The following is a 17,669-nucleotide window of genomic DNA, read 5'->3' as shown; positions in this document are numbered from 1 at the left end:
GGGGACAGCTGCCGAGCCGGCCGAGGGCGGTCATCCTGCCCCTCAGCCCTGCTGAGGCGCATCCAGAGCGCTGTGTCCAGTTCTGGACTCCTCAGTACCAGGGAGACGTGGAGCTCCAGGAGCGGGTTCAGCGGAGGGCAACGAAGGTGATGAAGGGTCTGGAGTATATCTTACAAGGAAAGGCTGAGGGAGCGGAGCCTGTTCAGTCTCGAGAAGAGACAGCTGAGAGGGGACATCATTAGTATCTATAAATATTTATGGGAGGGTGCCAAGATGATCATCCTCATTGCTGAGCAATAAGACGAGAAAGAGGTAACAGGCAGAAATTGATGCACAGGAATTTGCACCTGAACGTGAGGAAGAACTTCTTTACTGTGCAGGTGACCGTGCACTGGAACAGGTTGCCCGGAGACGGTGTGGAGACTCCCTCACCGGAGATAGTCCAGAACTGTCAGGATGCAATCCTGTGCCGTGTGCGCTGGGATGACCCAGATGGAGCGGGGAGGGTCACCAGGTGACCCCCTGTGGTCCCTTCCAACCTGACCCATTCGGGGATTCTTTGGGCTGCCGAGAGCACGCCCACGGCAGCAGAGGCTGGGGGCAGGGGAGGTGTTGCTTTGGAGGTGCCTCGGGTTCAAACCCTGGTACCGAGCCTTTACAGACGTGTGGAGGGGAGAAATCCTCTTGCACAGGATGCTCGGCGTCAAAAATGTAGCCAGAGTTAGTGTGCACAGCGTGCACAGGCGGTGGGGTGAGGCGAGGTGAAATTTGGAACTGGAATTCGGTCCAGTTATTCAGCTGACAGTCAGCTGCCACTGGCAGCCCATAAAAATGTTAGGCTCAGCATGGCTGTCCTGCAGCAGCTGCTGCAAGGGCTTCCTGAGAAATATAAATGTCTCAAGCACCTGCCAAGCGTTGCTATGTGATTTGTATTGTAGATAGGAAATTTCAGGAACCTAAAAGCGTGTAAACTCTCTCAAAATACGAGTGGTGTGCAATTTTTACACCATGTCAGAAAAACAAGCCATTTGGTTATTTCTCATACTCTGCCCAGAACCTTATGGATGTTGCTTTTAGTGAATGACTCTTCATTGTCTGTCTTCAGTAGAGTGTGTGCTACCATCACGATGCCTGAAGTAAACACAGATCAGCTGGATGAGCAGCAGGTGCAGCTCTTGGCAGAGATGTGCATCCTTATAGATGAAAATGACAATAAGATTGGAGCAGATACCAAGAAAAACTGTCACTTGAATGAAAACATTGATAAAGGTACGGCTTGCTTATCTTCTAATTGAACCATTAAGTTGATTAAATATTTTCAGAAGCGGAGTCATGATTAAATCAAAGCCTTAGTATCAAGTGAGTGTTGGATCAAACCAGAGCAAGTACCTTCCCATAGGGCCCTCCACCCCAGCATAAAATATCTGATGTTAAAATTCTGCAGTATGGAGGAACATTCAATTGGAGGCAGTTGCAAAGGAGAGAAATGTGTGATTGCACATACAAGCTTGATAAATATTTTTAATCACGTTTTGAAGATAAAATAGTATTTTTCCTATTATGGATATCTGATTCTGTGTAGCTTTTTATAAAGAATGCTGTTTGCTTCTTTGCTGAGTTCTTTTCAAGTAGAAGAGGCTTTCATTTTGAAGTAGTTCACCCAGAGCTCTGCTTCAAACACTGCTAATAGGAAAGGGTTTAACTGATTTTGGGTTTATTTGAGGTTGGTCAGATGCAGCAGTGTCACATAGTAGAGTGTGACCTCCTTTTGTGTACTTGGGGAAGGCATCTTTCTGAAGAGTGAGGAATAACAGACTCAAAAGGTGAAGAAAACAGCAATTATACTGTTTTTAATGGAGCCTATTTTCCTTGTACTTCTGTGATGCTTGAAGGGTCTTGAAATTCTGTACAGTTTTTTAGGAATTTTTGAGTCATCTCTTTTTTTTTTGTAAATTTATGGATGCCAAGCTCTATTTGGAAGCTTGCCCAAATGTGCACATTCGGAATGGTGAACTGAGCTTAGAAGAACTCCTCTGTTGCATTTTTGTTCTAGGCACTTTTCTAATTTCATAGTTTTTCATAAGCTGACATAGAAACCTGAATAATAGCTCTTGAGTTATTTATCAAATCCTTGGGTTTTAACATACATTAATTTTAGATTGGATTATGTAAAAATGAGGCCATTCTATGCCCTTAAACTATCTTCATATGTTTTTTTCTCTTCTGTGAAATATCTCCGTTTTGTTGTTTGGTTTTGTTTCTTTTTTTTTAGGTTTACTGCACCGAGCTTTTAGTGTTTTCTTATTTAATACAGAAAATAAACTGCTGCTGCAGCAGAGGTCAAATGCAAAAATTACATTTCCAGGTTAGTACTGAAACACTATATTTATAAAAATGTTTTATTTAAATCAATATTTAAAAAAAAAAAAAGTCAATCCAATCCTGCAGTGTAACTCATTATGAGGTTTTAGAATTTACTACTTTGGAGAGGACCTACTTCCAATACTTTTGAGAGTTCAAGATATCTTGTGGGTGAAGTGAGATAATGGGAGCACTCGTGTATGGTTATATATATTCTTGGGAAGTGGTTGTTCTGTGACATGTGATCCTGTTGATGCAAGGGCAGAGGGTGTGGTGTTTACCCCCATCTGCTGCAAGACGTTTGTTGGAGTTGAAGAAATGACTCTGGTAGCTGTGGAGTGTGTCCCACTCCACTGGTAAAAGCTGATGTGCAGCAGAACTCTGGTGCTCAGGAGATCTGTGGACCTTTGTGTTGTCCTAACAAACACTTCTTCCAGAAGTGAGACTGTGTGGCCAAACTATGAAGTGCACGACTTTTGAACACTCCTGAACTATTGCTGACAAATGTAAATGGAGAGGCATAAAACTAAGGAGGGGAATAAAACAGGAATAGCTTAGATGAGACATGCTGGAGGGAGCATGAGGTTGTCTGTTGCAGAATTTTCAATGGAAAACAAAATCAAGTGTTTCTAACTTCAGGAAGGAAGATCTTTTTCTTCTTTCCAAGGGAATCTTTAGTAAAGAGATTGCTTTTAATTTTTTCTTTCACTGCTAACCAGTGAAAATGCTCAAGTGTGGTTTGTAGATATTCTATCTCTATTTTAGATGCTTTTGAGCTTGACTTTTACAGACAAAAGGTTGAAACAGAGTATGGATCGGTTGTCCTTTAAACACAGTTATAAACCTTGTATTTAATTCTACTTACTGTCAGCTGGTCTTGAAGCTCTGGGAATATTTTCAATATCCTGTAACATATAAACTCCCAAAAGTAATTTTAATTGGCATTTGAGAGGTAAACACGGTCTTTATAGACTAGCTCTCGAAGTTGTTGTGTTGGGGACAAGAATGCCTGTCCTCGTGTGTATCAAACACTAACCTGCTGAGCAGTGCTTGGCAGAGGCACATCCCAGTGCAAAATACGTAAAGGAAAATAAGAAGTGTAAATATCTTCTTCTGTGACCTTTCTCTGCAAAAGAGAGACAAAGCTGTCATGTGTTGAAAAACTGGCTTCTGTCTCTGGGGGATTTTGGTGTTGTGGGGTTTTTTTCCTAAGTCCTTATAAGTGTCAAAAATGGATTCATCCAAACTTCTTGCAGACTGTTTTACCAACACATGTTGCAGTCATCCTCTAAGCCATCCACAAGAACTGGAAGAAAATAATGCCATTGGTGTTCGGAGAGCAGCACAGAGACGACTGAAAGCAGAGTTGGGAATTCCCATGGAGCAGGTAAAGGAAGGAGGGAGAAATGGGAATTCTTGCCAGTGTTTGCCAGTTTACAGACTGTGTCTGGCAGACAGAGTCAGCCTCAAACCTAAAAATGAGCTTATCTTTGGAGATGCAGAGAACTGAGTGAACTTCTGAGATCACTGGAGGGCAGGCTTACACTTGGTCTGTCAGTATGTGTTTCTGACCTTGGCTTCAAGTAGTTGTCGAGTCTTTTCCTTGGGGGTAAGGGGTAGGTGCAAGTGTTTGTCTTCACCAGTGCTCACTGAGTGTGCAGTTGAGTCTGGTAAACATTATTTAAAACATACCATATAGGAGAAATACACTTCAAGTATTACAGGCTGAGTCTGACTAGAGAAATTCTGTACAATTCATGCCATCAAAGCACTTTAAATTTTGTTTTCCTAGTGATTCTTTGTGAAAAAGTACATTGCCGTTGTACACTTGAGAAAAAATAATTTCTAAGGAGGAGGATACCAGCTGATAAATGGTACTGGAATGCCCAGCAGTGCAATTCTCCTGGTCTGGCAGCGCTTCTGACATGTGATTTGGTTGTAGGTAACTCCAGAAGAGATCTCCTACCTGACACGAATACACTACAAGGCCAAGTCTGATGGGATCTGGGGAGAACATGAAATAGACTATATCTTGTTTGTGCAGAAGGATGTGACACTGAATCCCGACCCCAACGAGATCCAAAGCTACTGCTACGTGACACAGAAAGAACTGAAACAGCTCTTGGACAAAGCTGCCAGGAATGAAGTTAAGATTACTCCATGGTTCAAGCTGATAGCAGAGACCTTTCTTTTTAAGTGGTGGGATAACCTGAGTAACTTGAACAAATTTGTTGAGCATGAAAAAATACACCGAATGTAAATAGCTGGGATGAAAGGTGCTGAAGGCTAACAACGATGTGTTGTCCTATTAACACTGATAAATCATGACTTAAGTGCAGAGAATTGGTCCACATGGGGCATGTTTAATTTATACAGATGTTGTTATAGCCAAGGTTTTTTCTTCTTCTTCATCATCTCTTCCCCCTCCTCCTTGGTTCTCTTGGGTGGGTTAAGCTTGATCTCATGTAAAATGGGTAACAGTAGCATGAAACCCCTGGGTTCCTCTTCCTCCATTGCCTGGTGAAAGATCCTCAGCCTGTGTGTGCCCTGCACACCTGGGAGGGAGCCTGGGCACCTCCTGCCCAGCTCAAGCAGAAGAGCTGGGGTGTTCCCACTGAACTTGGCCACGCCTTAAATAGTGATTACACATGATTGTGGGCTCTGCTGTGATGTTAAGACCAGTTGCCAGAAGAAAAAAAAAACAATTCAAAGTAATCAGGATTATTTTTAATTGCAGAAAGCAAATCTCTTCAGCTACTGTACTCTATTATTAACCAAACCCATAAAAGCTTAAGTAATTGGATTGTCTGTGTGGAGTGAGTTTGACTTTGAAGCGCTGACATATGTGATAACACTTTAGATAATAAACAGTGTTTGGGGTCTTTTTCCCCACCAGGCTTCTCTGATTAGCTAAGTACTGGACATCTCTTAAATTAAAAAAAAAAAAAAAGGTTAATTACACCAAATGTAAATGGTAGCTGTCTAATGCCAGTAGTCTGTCTTTGGAGACAGGATATGCACTAAATGGCTCTTCTCCGTTTTCCAGGAAACAAAGGCATCTTGATACAAGGGCTTTTCTTTTCCCGTAATAGTCGTTCCCAGACAACTCAAACCCACTGAACCCCAAAATTCAAGACTGACAATTTGTGGGCTTACAGTGGGTCTTGATGTCATTTAATTAGAAATTGTACCAGAGTACCAGAGCTAATCCTTTTTGATCTTGCAGTCAATTGCTAGTAACATGGAAGGCTTTTTTCAATGAGACAAATACTTTAAAGGTGCTTCAATTTTAATTACAGATTTGGGAGGGAGGATCCCCAAAGAAGTTTGTGATTTCTTCTGTTAGCACACTACTCAGGCTAGGTTTCTTAAGCTCTCCCAGAGCCTGATGAAATAGGATGTTTGTCATTCCACTTCTCATTGCAAGTAAACCGTGGTTTTAACAAGTCTGTCTGAATTCGGGGTAAAATTAACTTTTTCCAGTGGTCGGGGTTTCTCTTTCTCATCCCAATTGTGACTGCAGCACTGAGGTTTCTGTGTACTAGCACCTCCAGAGGTTCAACACGTAGAGGTTTTAGAGCCAAGTCTGTACGTGGGCCAGAACTGATGTGTTGTTTCAAAGCAAATTATATCGGGTGAGGGGACAGTGATGTGACGTAGCAGCTCTCTTGAATTCAGTGCTATCAGCCATGGTACCCAGCTGTAGGTACGGAGTAGTTTTCAAATACTTTTTAAATCTAACTTTATAATTAAAACACCTTACCTAAACCCTTGGACTGTTGTTTTCTTTTCAGATGTGAAGGCACAAGGAGAATAATCTCTGTCATTGCCACACTATAAGCACCACCCTGCCCATTAACCACCACTGAAGCAGCACGATATGGGTGGGGCAGCAGGGCACAGATCTACTGAAAAGAAGTTCTGTTTTTCTAGTTCAGCTTGGAGAAAAAGCTGGCAAAGCAGATCCTAAAGTAAAAATACTGTGCATAAGAGAAGTTTTGCTTAACAGTTCCTCAGAGGCTCCCAGAAGTTTATAATGCATCGTTTTACAAACCTCTAGGTAACCATTGACCAAGTAGGAACAAAAAGGAAATATTTCACATTTGACAATATATTTTGAGCAGAGACAGAATTTTGTCTATCAGGTCCTGAAGGGAAAATGTCTTGCTAAGCCAAGGATGGCAGTAGCATATGTTTGGGACAAAATTTCAGTCTGATCCTCGTTCTCTACATATCTGAAATATTAATACTAATGTGAAATATTTGAAGTTGTAAGGTGTAACCTTCCCTGCCCACGCTGTTTTAGGTTATTACAGATGGCAGGTTACTACCAGAACTGCAGCTGCTCCTCCAGTCACCCTGTATCTTAGTAAAGTGGCAGCATTTCTTCCCTGTTTCAGTGCACAGACACAAGCTTTGTGCAGTCCTTGTTGGTGTCCCACTACTTCCCCACTAATTTCAGCCTTCACCAGCAATGTAAATTCATCATAAAGAATTACTTTGTGTGCAGCAATCCAAACCTTACTGAACCCAGGCCATTAAAGGTAGTTTAACAACGTGTACACACTTCTAGATTTCAACTTATTTAAAATTAGTTTTGTATAGAAATATAAATACTTTACTGATACATGAAAATCAGGAATAAGAACATGGAAGAAAGTATTTTTTATGTCTGTTTATAAATGGCTGCCACTAGTATTGAGAAATTTCTCATGGTATTGGTTGGAACTGCACCATCAAGGTATTGAAACACTGAACTTGAAGTATCTTAACCACTAACACAAAACACCAAGTACTACCAAAACAGATGCCAGGACTAGAAATGAGTTTTAATAAATTTAATTTTGATTTTAAATTTGATTTTTTGATTAGCTTTTAATTTTGATTCAGAAGACTGCTTATCTTCTCTGTGTTTTACCAGATTTTCTCTTCCCAGCCAGCAGATGTTTTGGCTTCAAGTTAAATATGTGCCTGTCCGCCTCTCCTTTCCTGCCCAGGCGGTTCATTTTCTTTTGAGCTTTCTTTGCCATGATCTTGACCTTCTTCACCATCTATTTAAAAACAAACAAACAAACATGCAGAGTAACTTCCTCAGTAACTCAGGCAACAAGCTTTACCTTTAAAAAAACCCTGGATGGTTTTATCAAGGACAACACCAACTCTAGAGCAGTATCACTGCAAGTGACACTAACCCTCCTTAGCAAAATTTTTTCCAGTACACTAACAGAGGATCATGCTATCCCTGGAATTCCTCTCTTACTAACAGTGGAACTCCATAGTTTGCATAATTTTTCCTTCAGATTTGCTTTTAGAGACAAAAATTAAAATGCACTTCCTTGGTCTGTATGATTACATGTTATTTTTTGGAAGGAAGTACAGAAACATAGAGTCCAAATGAAAAGATGGTGAAGCTGCAGAGAGAACGAACACAAATTCTGGACAACCAACCAGCCTACTGTGAAGTTTCCCAGGAGCTGGTCTAGGTACAGTCACACTGGCTGAGCTGGCATACAGGTAAATAACAAACCTTTTCATCCCGAAGGCCGGACACGTCCCGTGGTGTGCGAGAGCAGCTGCGACTGCGTGACACCGACTTGGGGGTTTCAGACTCATCCCGTTTACGCTTCCTCGTGGTACTGCGGGACCTTCTCGCATAATGTGCCTGAAATTGAAAACATAATTTAACCATGGAAGCCAGAAACAATCAGTGCATTTCTAATCAGAGTAATAGGAAAAACAGGAAGTGGATTGCTGTGATAATTTATATTGGTTATTCCGTAGTAACATAAAGATCTTGACAGCTGTTGGTCACTGCCTCTCTGTCCTACAGGAACACTCAAATTTCAGTGAATATTAGCTTTTTCTCCTCCATAATTACGAACTCCGGTTTTCTGGTTTTTGGGGGGGGGGGGAGTAGACTCATAAGTAATTAATACAAAGATACAAATTAATGGATAGCAACACTGAAGCAATTTTGCAACAGCAAAAAAGCAATGAAGAAACTTACCCCAATTAGTGTCCTGTGTAAAGGGCAAAACCATAAAGATTTTCAGACATGAAAACTTATCATGTTATAGCTAAGTATTACATTCCTTCTCACTGAGATCACTCCTGCATCAACATGGCATGGCAGCTCTGAGAACCATAAATGCTTGCTCCAGATGTGTAGTGTTGACAGTCCTTGTTTCCTAACTAACTCCTTGATTAGCTAAAGAATTAGAGGTCTCAAGATCCAGGGAGTTGTGATACTGCTGGATTTGCTGTACAAAATGAATTTTTTTTTTATTTCTGTTAAAATGAAATGCCTCCTGAAGGCCAGTCTCTGAAGTACTTTATCTGCCTTACATTTAAAGATGCCAGCTGCCCTCAAAAACTTCAATTACAGTTCATGGAATTAATGAACTATAAAAAATAGACCTGATCTGTTGTTATACTATTTCTGACACAGTAGAGTCTCATCCAACAAAGCAGACTTGAAAATTAAGAAGTATGTTTAGCCAAGCCTGTTCTCAAATCCTGCACAAGTTCCAAGAAAGCAGTGCACATATATATATATGATTCTTGATAAATGTTAGTTTATTTTTTCAGCTTACCCTATGTGCTTTGCTCATGTTATTAAAAAAATTCCAGTACCAACTGCATCATCTGCAGCTCCTATTTCATCCTTAATAGATCCTATCTCTCTCTTCTGCCAACTATTATAAGCATTTCAACTGTGCTCAAAGAAATTTAAGTCTCTTTTAGATAAATATTATGTTTAATTAGCAAAAACTTACATCATCTTTATTAGTCATGTCAAGTCCAAGATCAGTCATTTCTTTCTCTAGCACCTTCCGCTGGACCTGTAAAAACACAGTTAAGAAAACATGTTTCTTTCAGAAAAGAATGGTCCCACCTTATCTTTTGTCTCAATACACCACCACAAGTCCATTATATTAACTATATATTTTTAGCTTTATCACAGCCACAAGCAGATACTTGAAGTCCTACCTTCACATTTCATTTTTTGCAACTTAATTTTCTTCACCCATAAATTCTGTTTCACAGGATTGCAATGGCCCAGCATTTCCTAAAGATCTTATAAATAGATTGCCTTTCTGGGGGAAGCTGACAAGGAGAGGTATTTTGGTCAAAAATGTTTCCTTTTCTCCTAAAAGGCACACTCTCTGGAGAAGGTGAGAGCTATTGGGGGCAACAGCAGCTAGATTCATTTTCTCAAAGTGTCTAGTTATCAGTTTATTACTTTGCAATTGTCCCGGACTGGTCAGAAGAGACTCTGCCATCAGAAAGCGTGATACCTGGCTTCCAAAAAGACACATGACCTTTTCCAGAACTGGGAGAGGCCCGTAACAAATTTTACATGATTGTGATTTTAAATAATTATCTAATTCTTATAATTATTTTAATTTAAAGCAAAAAGATAGTAATAACAATTACAATGAAACAACCCACTTAACACGAACTAAATCGCACTGAAAACCTTTTCTGCAATATATATGGAATTTTACAAGATGCACTTGTGTACAGTGACACACAAGAAAAAGGGCTACTATCCCTCACTTGGTGTGGCCTCCACAGCTAAGCAGTCACCAGAACTCCCAGGACAGAAGAATGCAAGCAGTGGGAGGGCCAAGTATGAGAAAAAGTCACCAGTTCCACTACCTGATAGTGATACATGCTTTCATGATGTTGTTACACATCTGCAGGATTTTGTTACAGAACACGTTCTACACTCACCTTTTTAGCTGTTCTAGGCATCCTTGGACCGTGAACGTCTTTTTCCTTTGACTGCAGGATTTTCAGTTTCTTCTTTTCTCGGATCTGTCTCGCCAATTGTCTGATTTCCATCATTTCTTCATCTTCACTTTCTGGTTCACTGTCATATTCTCCAGCAGCTTCTCTCAGCTCTTCCTCTTTCTCCAATTCTTCTAGTTTCTTCGATTTTGAAGAGATAAAATGGGGATCAGATCCTTGACTTACAATCCTCAACATTACATTTTTGCATGGTCTTGGGCCATGACAGCCCAAGAAGGAACTACATAATCTGATAATGACCCTCTGAGCCACACCTAACTGAGCTGGTGATGGAGATCACTGTGAACCCATGGCACAGCCCTGTGCAGACTAACTCCATCACACCACATCATCACTTGGCTAAATTTGTGTGGCTGCCCAAAGCTGCCCAGAGTGTGACAGCAGCTGTACTATCCTGTGAGCTGTGCTTGCTGTGCCATTTCTGGAAACAGACTCTGAAAAACCCTTCTCTTTCAATGTTCAGCATGAGTCCAGAACACCAGCAATTCAGAGGAACTCAACTGCGTAACTGGCAGGCTCCGTGGGCTGCACTCACCACTCCTTCTTAGCAACCAGCAGGAAATCCAAACAGTGCTTGTTATTAAATACAAATGTTACAAATTGAGCATTCAGTCCATTTCCTCCATAAACATAAATCTGATGGATGAATTTCATATTCTTAAAAATTAATAAAGTTTGATAGCTACATTTCTGTAGCTGTAGTCAAAGAATGAAGAGAAAACTTGTAGTGCAAACCTCGTATGTTAGAATGGAACAGGTAAGATCACCGTCATTCTGACAAGGTGAAGCAATTTTCCATTCTTCTGAAATTCTGACCGTGATCATTCAAAAAATAGTATCTTTTCCCATGACAAGTGCAGACAATGTAAAAAAGAACAGGTTCTCATTGTACATTGTTTTTAATCTACAAATAGTAATTGACATTAAACAAATAAGGGATAAAGATGAAAGAAAAGCATAAGGCAAAAAATGGAAAACTCACTCTCATTATATCTGGATCTATGTAGTCAAGTATATTATGGCCTTCCCATATCTCTGGAATCTTATCATATTTCTCAGATGAATTCATTAAGTCCCAGTATTCTTAAAAATACAACAAAAGTTGATAAAGAGACAAAAATTAATTTCAAAGAATGTTCCGTGACAAAAAACAACAATCAGAACACACACACAAAAGAAGTGCCCTATCCCTAAGAATCTGGCAGCACCTCTGCCATATAAATATTTCTGATCTCCATCCCACTGCCAAAGATTATTCAGTAATGGCATGACCCACTGCCCCAAGACATGCTAGGCAACAAATATCCAGCTGAAACACAATACATGCAGTCTCTTTCATATTGATACTTTCTTAACAAAGAGGGCATCAGAAATTAATGAAGTACTACAATACAGAATGGAAAGAAAAAATCACTGGTCTGAATCATCTGACCAGTCATTTTATGTCTGTGACATGAGTGGGAAACAACTAAGTGACATCACAAAACACACCACTAAAGATCACCAGTTCTGGAACAGAAGGATAGTGTGCAATGAAATGGTGGCACTGGCATTTAGTCGAAAGGAATCAGGTTTAGGTATTCCCCCTTAAGGCTGGAATAGCCACAGTTTACTGCTTACTACTACTAACGACTACTACTACTACTACTACTACTACTACTACTACTACTACTACTACTACTACTACCACCACCAATTCTTATGTCATACTTACTCTGCAGATCCAAAATATAATCATCTCCCATTTCAAGTTCAATATCTCTCTCCTGCAAAGACATACATGGCTTTAGGTACCATCTAATTTAGAAGCAATGGACTAATACAGCAAATTTAAAACCCAGCTGCTGATTTCCTGATTTAGAGATGCCACTTACCAATTTCCTCCTGGGAGTGTCTACTTCCATGCGTTTCTTACGTGCTACTACTCCCTCAGGTATAAAAGGCAGTCGCTCCTGGAATAAATCCACCCCAACAATAAAGGGAAAAGAAGTTCACATCAATGTTTTTTTACACTGCTATAAATCACCAGCTGCACTGTAATGTATTTTTGAAGAATACAAAATCCCAAGCTCCCACCGGAAGGGCACTTAGAGATAATAAATTAGAAAACTTCATCATATGAATCTATTCACAGATTAACAATGACAGAATTCCCACTTAAGAAGTACTGGAAATACATTAAATAGTGCAAGCATGTAGCATACCTTGTTATCTCTTTTGGTTGGCATGGCCAAGTGTAATCTATTCAGTACTTCATTCACTTTGTTTCCTTTCATTTTAGTATCAACACGATGGGCCAAGAGTCTGTCACAGGCCTGAAAGTGCACGTAAGGTGAGGAATGAAGCCTTTTAGACACAGCAGGCATTCAACCGCAAATATCTAGCGACACACTCTCTTATTATCTTATACTTCTAACGCTCAAGAAAGCATCCAATTATTTTATATAAAAAGTATCATGGGAGGATGCATTTGCAAGTACGTGTTTTTAACAGGACTCAGAAAAAAATCACAATTTAAAAATAATTATTATGACATTATTTTCCATTTTCACCCAAGCTCACTGAGGCGCAACAAGGAAAACATTTTTAAAGTTTATCGCTATAATGCAGTTTAACTGAGATCAAGTTCATGCAAGTGAAGCAAAATGTTAGAGAAGGCACCTACCTCTGTTTTAACTTGGATTACACCTTCTTCAGTTAGAGTACTTGTCTCTATTACGGAAAATCCTTCTGCTTCAAAAGCTTCAAATATTTTCTAAAATTGAAAAATTTTCCCAAATAATAACATCCTGTGCATTTCTTTCTATACCAATACATTAAGACCAGAAATCTTAATCCAGTATCAATACATGCAATGTATTAGTATTTTATTAGAAGGTGTTTCTAAAAAGATGACAGAAAGTTTACAATTACAGTTCTATTTAGTCTCTTTCTTTTATAAACAAGTAACTACTTTATAAAAGGCACCTATAAATGACCCAAAAGGGGAAAAAAGAGAAACACAAATTCTATGTGCTTTAACCTGTAGATACAAAAGAACTAGGTCTGCAGGACCTTTTATTGCAACTGTTCAGCAACACCTCTCAGTATAGTGCTCACTGTCTCTGAACTGTCACTGAACTGGTGAGTGAGTAAGGCTACTGTCTAACTTCCAATTACAGCAGTAACTGAAAGTTCTCACAGCATCAGAGATTTCTGAAACTATTAAGAACCTGCCTTCTGTTTGGCATTTACAATATTCAGGCAAGGATCTACATTAGACAGTACTAAAGAAAGATGGGGTCAAGACCTGCAAAAAGCTACTTTCCACTGCACTACTAGGGCAGTTCAATAGAGAAATATCATGTAAGTTTTGCCCAGTACAAATTATAACCATCTACAACTCACACACACACAGTATTTTTGGTAAACATCAGAAGATGAAGAGGTGAGAGAAATATCCTAACCTGACTGTCTTCAGGAAGTTCTGAAATCCTCTTCACATCGCATTTGTTTGCAACGATTATAAGTGGCTGGTAAGAAAAAGCAAAATCTTAATTCAAGTTACCATGTTATAAAACACTGGGGTTTATTAATAATGTGAACCAAACACACCTTGTTAGCAAACAATGGCTTAATATTTTTGAAAAGCTCCACCTGCTCCTCTAGGCTATGCCCACACTGCTCAGACACATCCATCACGTAGAGCACAGCAGCACGCAGATGTGCCAGGGCAGTGATAGCCTGCATCTCAATGGTGTTCCTGTCCTCCAGGGGATGATCCAAAATGCCAGGGGTATCTACAACCTAAAATTAACATCATTAAGTCAGGTGTTATTGATCAGCTATTGCAGAACACGTGCTTGATTGTTCATCAATATTGTCTTTTTTAAGACAGCAATACTTTCTCCTTTCAGTCACAAATAGGACTGTGAGCTCTGCCAAACAGAATCTGAAAATGGAGAAATGGGATAAGAATGAGGTTTCAGCATAACCAACACTCCAAGTATTGCAGAGGAAGGGAAAATGCTGCCCCAGCCTGGCCCAGAATTTGACAGTGATAAAAAGTGATCTGGCTTTAGTCAGTAATTCCATTTCCCATCTTCTCTCCAATTGAAAACAGACCCATACACGTACATTTTCAGAACAGGTTTTGACTGCTGCCCTCATTTGGCATGCTGTACCTTGCCAAGCAGCTGTCACACACAGCATGTCTCATCCAGACAAAAAAATGCAACTCCCATGGCAAAAAGGCAAATCAGACTATAACCAGCTCACTCTTTCAAGAAAATGCAAAACAGTAACAGTTCTTACCTGCCAGCGTAGATACTTATAATCCATATGTCCCACAAAGAGAGATTTCGTGGTAAAGGCATACGGCTGCACTTCTACATCTGCTCTTGTAACCTTGAAACAAGATTTAGTCACACACATTTATTTAAAATTTTCTGAAGTTGCAAACAGTATATCATAATTATAATAGACTTCCTTTGCTACACAGGGAAAAAAAAAAGCTAAAAAATGGTTATTCTAGCTTCTCTGCAAGCAAATGCTTGTCAAATGCAAGCAAATGTCCGTCAGAAAATATGCTAATGGGATGCTATTTTGGAAAAGATAAGGACTTTAAAGAGTGAAATCTATCATAATTTCCCATTTATTCCTCCAGGAATTTCATTCAACCTCTCCTCACACATTTAAACTTGCTACTGCTCACATCAGACACTGCCACGATATCAAATTGTTTAGAAGTTACCTTATTTTAATTACATGGTTATCTCAGTATTATTTATGGAAAAACCACTCACATACCTTATTTATAAAGCTGGATTTCCCAACATTTGGGTAGCCACACAACAGAAGAGTTCGTGTGTTGGGATCAATGGTCGGCAAACGAGACAAATGTTGTCGCACTGAAATGTTAAAAGATGTTTTAAAATATCTGTGATAAATTAAGTTTTACTGAGATGGGGTAAAAATACATATGCTGAATTTTTTACATAAAAATTAGTAACATTTCTGATGTAACACAATCATTTATGAAAGTGTGTAATAGTTTGCAGACTCCACCAAGTATCTACATACAACAAAAATAAAATTTCATAAATATTTAAGAAATGAATACCACTGTCTTATAGCTAGAATGACTCCACCAAATCAGGCAATGTAACCTGAAGGACTAATAAGTCTGAAGTAAGGAGTAGTGTTTGCAAAATCTTTAGCAATTATTTTTCACATATATGTTAATGAAAAGAATGGTAAGTAAAAGCATGGCTGTGACTTTTGAACAAAGAAAAAAGTTTTATCACTGTTACTAATACCATACCATTTAAAAAATACTCAAAGAGAAAACTATTTTGTTGAAAAATAAAGTAAGTATTTGGGGACTTTAAAACTGTTTCTGTGTTTCCTGGATCTGTAACCTGTACTAAACGCATTCTTCTATATGCTATTAAGCATAATAAACTTTATATCCAATTCACATGCCTTTTTTCAGCCCAGATGTAACACCAACCTTGCTCCAAATACTCCAGGCTTTGTTTCTGTCTCTTGATGATGGTGCACATGCGTCCCAGGGCCGCCCGCTTGAGCTGCTTGCAGCGGTACAGAGAATCTCCGTACTTCATGAGCCGCACGTAGTCCTTGGCAACACTGCAGGCACAGGAAAGCAGAACTCAGCCACCAATCCACCAGGCACGTACAAAAGCAAAGAAATCAGTGCCCCTTACTTGTCAATCAGATTCTTGGCAATATTGATCTGCCCCAAAGCCAGCTTGTAGTGATCTTTGTCATACAGAACATTCATCAGATCCGCGTAAAAAGGATGAATATCCTAAAACAAAAGCACAGTATTAAATTTAGTCTCGTGTTTTCTTTCTTCAAGAGGACTATTTCTTGGACATTATGTAAGTTCTACTTTTTTCTCCAGTACAGCAATACAATGATGCTAAAAGCCAAACAGTTTTCACTACTATCTGATGTAAGAAAAATAATCTGCTTGGTCATTAAATCTATGAACCTTAATCGCTCTGAATTTCTTCTGGAGACACATCTTTGACTTACTCATACAGAGTTTCCATTTGATCTTTTGCTTTCTAAAATACTTCAAACTTTGAAGTCTTTTTTTCAAGTAAAAAACTTCAAGAAGCCAACAGAAATTGTCTCTAAAAGGAAATTAATATTATAGCAGAAACACAGCAATACTATTAATTCCTTTTTTTTCTCCTGAGTGCTACATCAAAATGGTATACAAGACTGGATAAAAAGGGTTTTTTAAATGCCCAAATAAATCCTCACATTTTCAAGGAAGTGGCATCTCTGGTGCAAATCTTTTAAACAAGAGTATATCAGCTAGATATGTATTTATCTGAAGAAATTTCATCATGTGATGTTGAAAAAAACCCCCAGAAGATATTTCTGCGAATTATGGAGCAACACTCACTGGATATTAAATTATCAAGAAAAACAATTTAACAGGTCGACAATGTCAGCATGAGCAGAAAACTGCCCATAAAAAAGTCCCACTGGACACATGGATCCAGTGGCAGTTGTTGGAAGTTAATACTGTGTTTCCAATGCAACCCTTTATGGGGCTGAGAACAACATTTGTGTTGTCAAAGTAACTCCTGAAGATATATTATGGTATTTCTTGCTTTCTGCATGTATTTTCTACGGAAGACTAACCGTAAGTGCAGTGTCCATATGCACACACAAAGAAGAAATAGGCAGACACAACATACTTTTAAAAACCCCCCCATTTTCTCTTCATTCAACAGCAACTACTAGCAAACATATTTGATCAGCTAAAAGCTCATAAAATCCAACCTCTAATGACCATCCACGGGCTAGACTTCTGTTCCTAGCAGGAAAATACTACTTTTGCAGTACAGGCTTTGCCCACAACTACTCACAGTAAAGTCTACTGGAAATCAGCTGAACTGTCTACAGTGAAATCGGCAAATGAGAAAACACTTACATCTAATTTCGGGAAATCTGTTAAGATCTGAGTGAGTCTGTCGTGGTAATTCTGTTGGGTATATTTGACTTTTCGCATATAAAAATGTCGAATCCGATGGATTTGATAATGTTTATGAATGACAGTTGGGGTCTTTCGCTGAGTCTTTGACAATGTCAAATCTATGAAGTCCTGCAATCAAGGAAACATGATTAATTACACAAAACGTCACGTTTTTGTAAAGGCAACAATTTTATGTTGGTGGAGGAGCAGCTGACGAGTGAAGTGCATCCACAGTTCGACACGTATGTTTAAGGACAAGCAGAAATAAGCAGTTTGCATATTCCATTTCAAAGAACCGCGGGCTGCCCCCGGCCCAGCCGCCCCAGCTGGTCCGAGCCCTGCGGGGAGTTCCCCTCACCGGGCTTAATTTAAAACCCCTTCCTCAGACTGGCAAAGGACTTTATTTTGAACAAAGACGCTGCGATAAGGTTCATATGATGAGGTTCGGTTCAGGTTTGGGGGGATTTTTGTGGGGGCCATCCCGACAGCCCCGCAGGGA

General features: G+C 39.4%; 2 protein-coding genes across 2 annotated transcripts; one reads left to right on the top strand and one right to left on the bottom strand.

The window, feature by feature from the left end:
- The first annotated feature begins 1,075 nt into the window (after window positions 1–1,075).
- Window positions 1,076–6,129, top strand: LOC103612082 (isopentenyl-diphosphate Delta-isomerase 1). Its single transcript, XM_008629665.2, has 4 exons — window positions 1,076–1,269; window positions 2,273–2,365; window positions 3,618–3,748; window positions 4,304–6,129. Exons 1-4 carry the CDS (start codon window positions 1,128–1,130, stop codon window positions 4,619–4,621), a joined length of 684 nt encoding a protein of 227 aa, XP_008627887.2. The 5' UTR covers window positions 1,076–1,127; the 3' UTR covers window positions 4,622–6,129.
- A 1,028-nt stretch (window positions 6,130–7,157) lies between these two features.
- Window positions 7,158–17,333, bottom strand: GTPBP4 (GTP binding protein 4). Its single transcript, XM_017728925.1, has 16 exons — window positions 17,129–17,333; window positions 15,882–15,985; window positions 15,668–15,804; window positions 14,965–15,065; window positions 14,470–14,562; window positions 13,771–13,962; window positions 13,623–13,688; window positions 12,842–12,931; window positions 12,381–12,491; window positions 12,051–12,128; window positions 11,891–11,942; window positions 11,159–11,259; window positions 10,099–10,296; window positions 9,138–9,203; window positions 7,889–8,023; window positions 7,158–7,412 (listed from the first exon to the last, which is right to left on the bottom strand). Exons 1-16 carry the CDS (start codon window positions 17,204–17,206, stop codon window positions 7,260–7,262), a joined length of 1,755 nt encoding a protein of 584 aa, XP_017584414.1. The 5' UTR covers window positions 17,207–17,333; the 3' UTR covers window positions 7,158–7,259.
- Between the last annotated feature and the right edge of the window lie 336 nt (window positions 17,334–17,669).

Source organism: Corvus brachyrhynchos, unplaced genomic scaffold (assembly GCF_000691975.1).
Source record: "Corvus brachyrhynchos isolate BGI_N302 unplaced genomic scaffold, ASM69197v1 scaffold52, whole genome shotgun sequence".
In the NCBI taxonomy this organism is placed as follows: domain Eukaryota; kingdom Metazoa; phylum Chordata; class Aves; order Passeriformes; family Corvidae; genus Corvus; species Corvus brachyrhynchos.
This window is presented reverse-complemented; position numbering and strand designations above follow the sequence as displayed.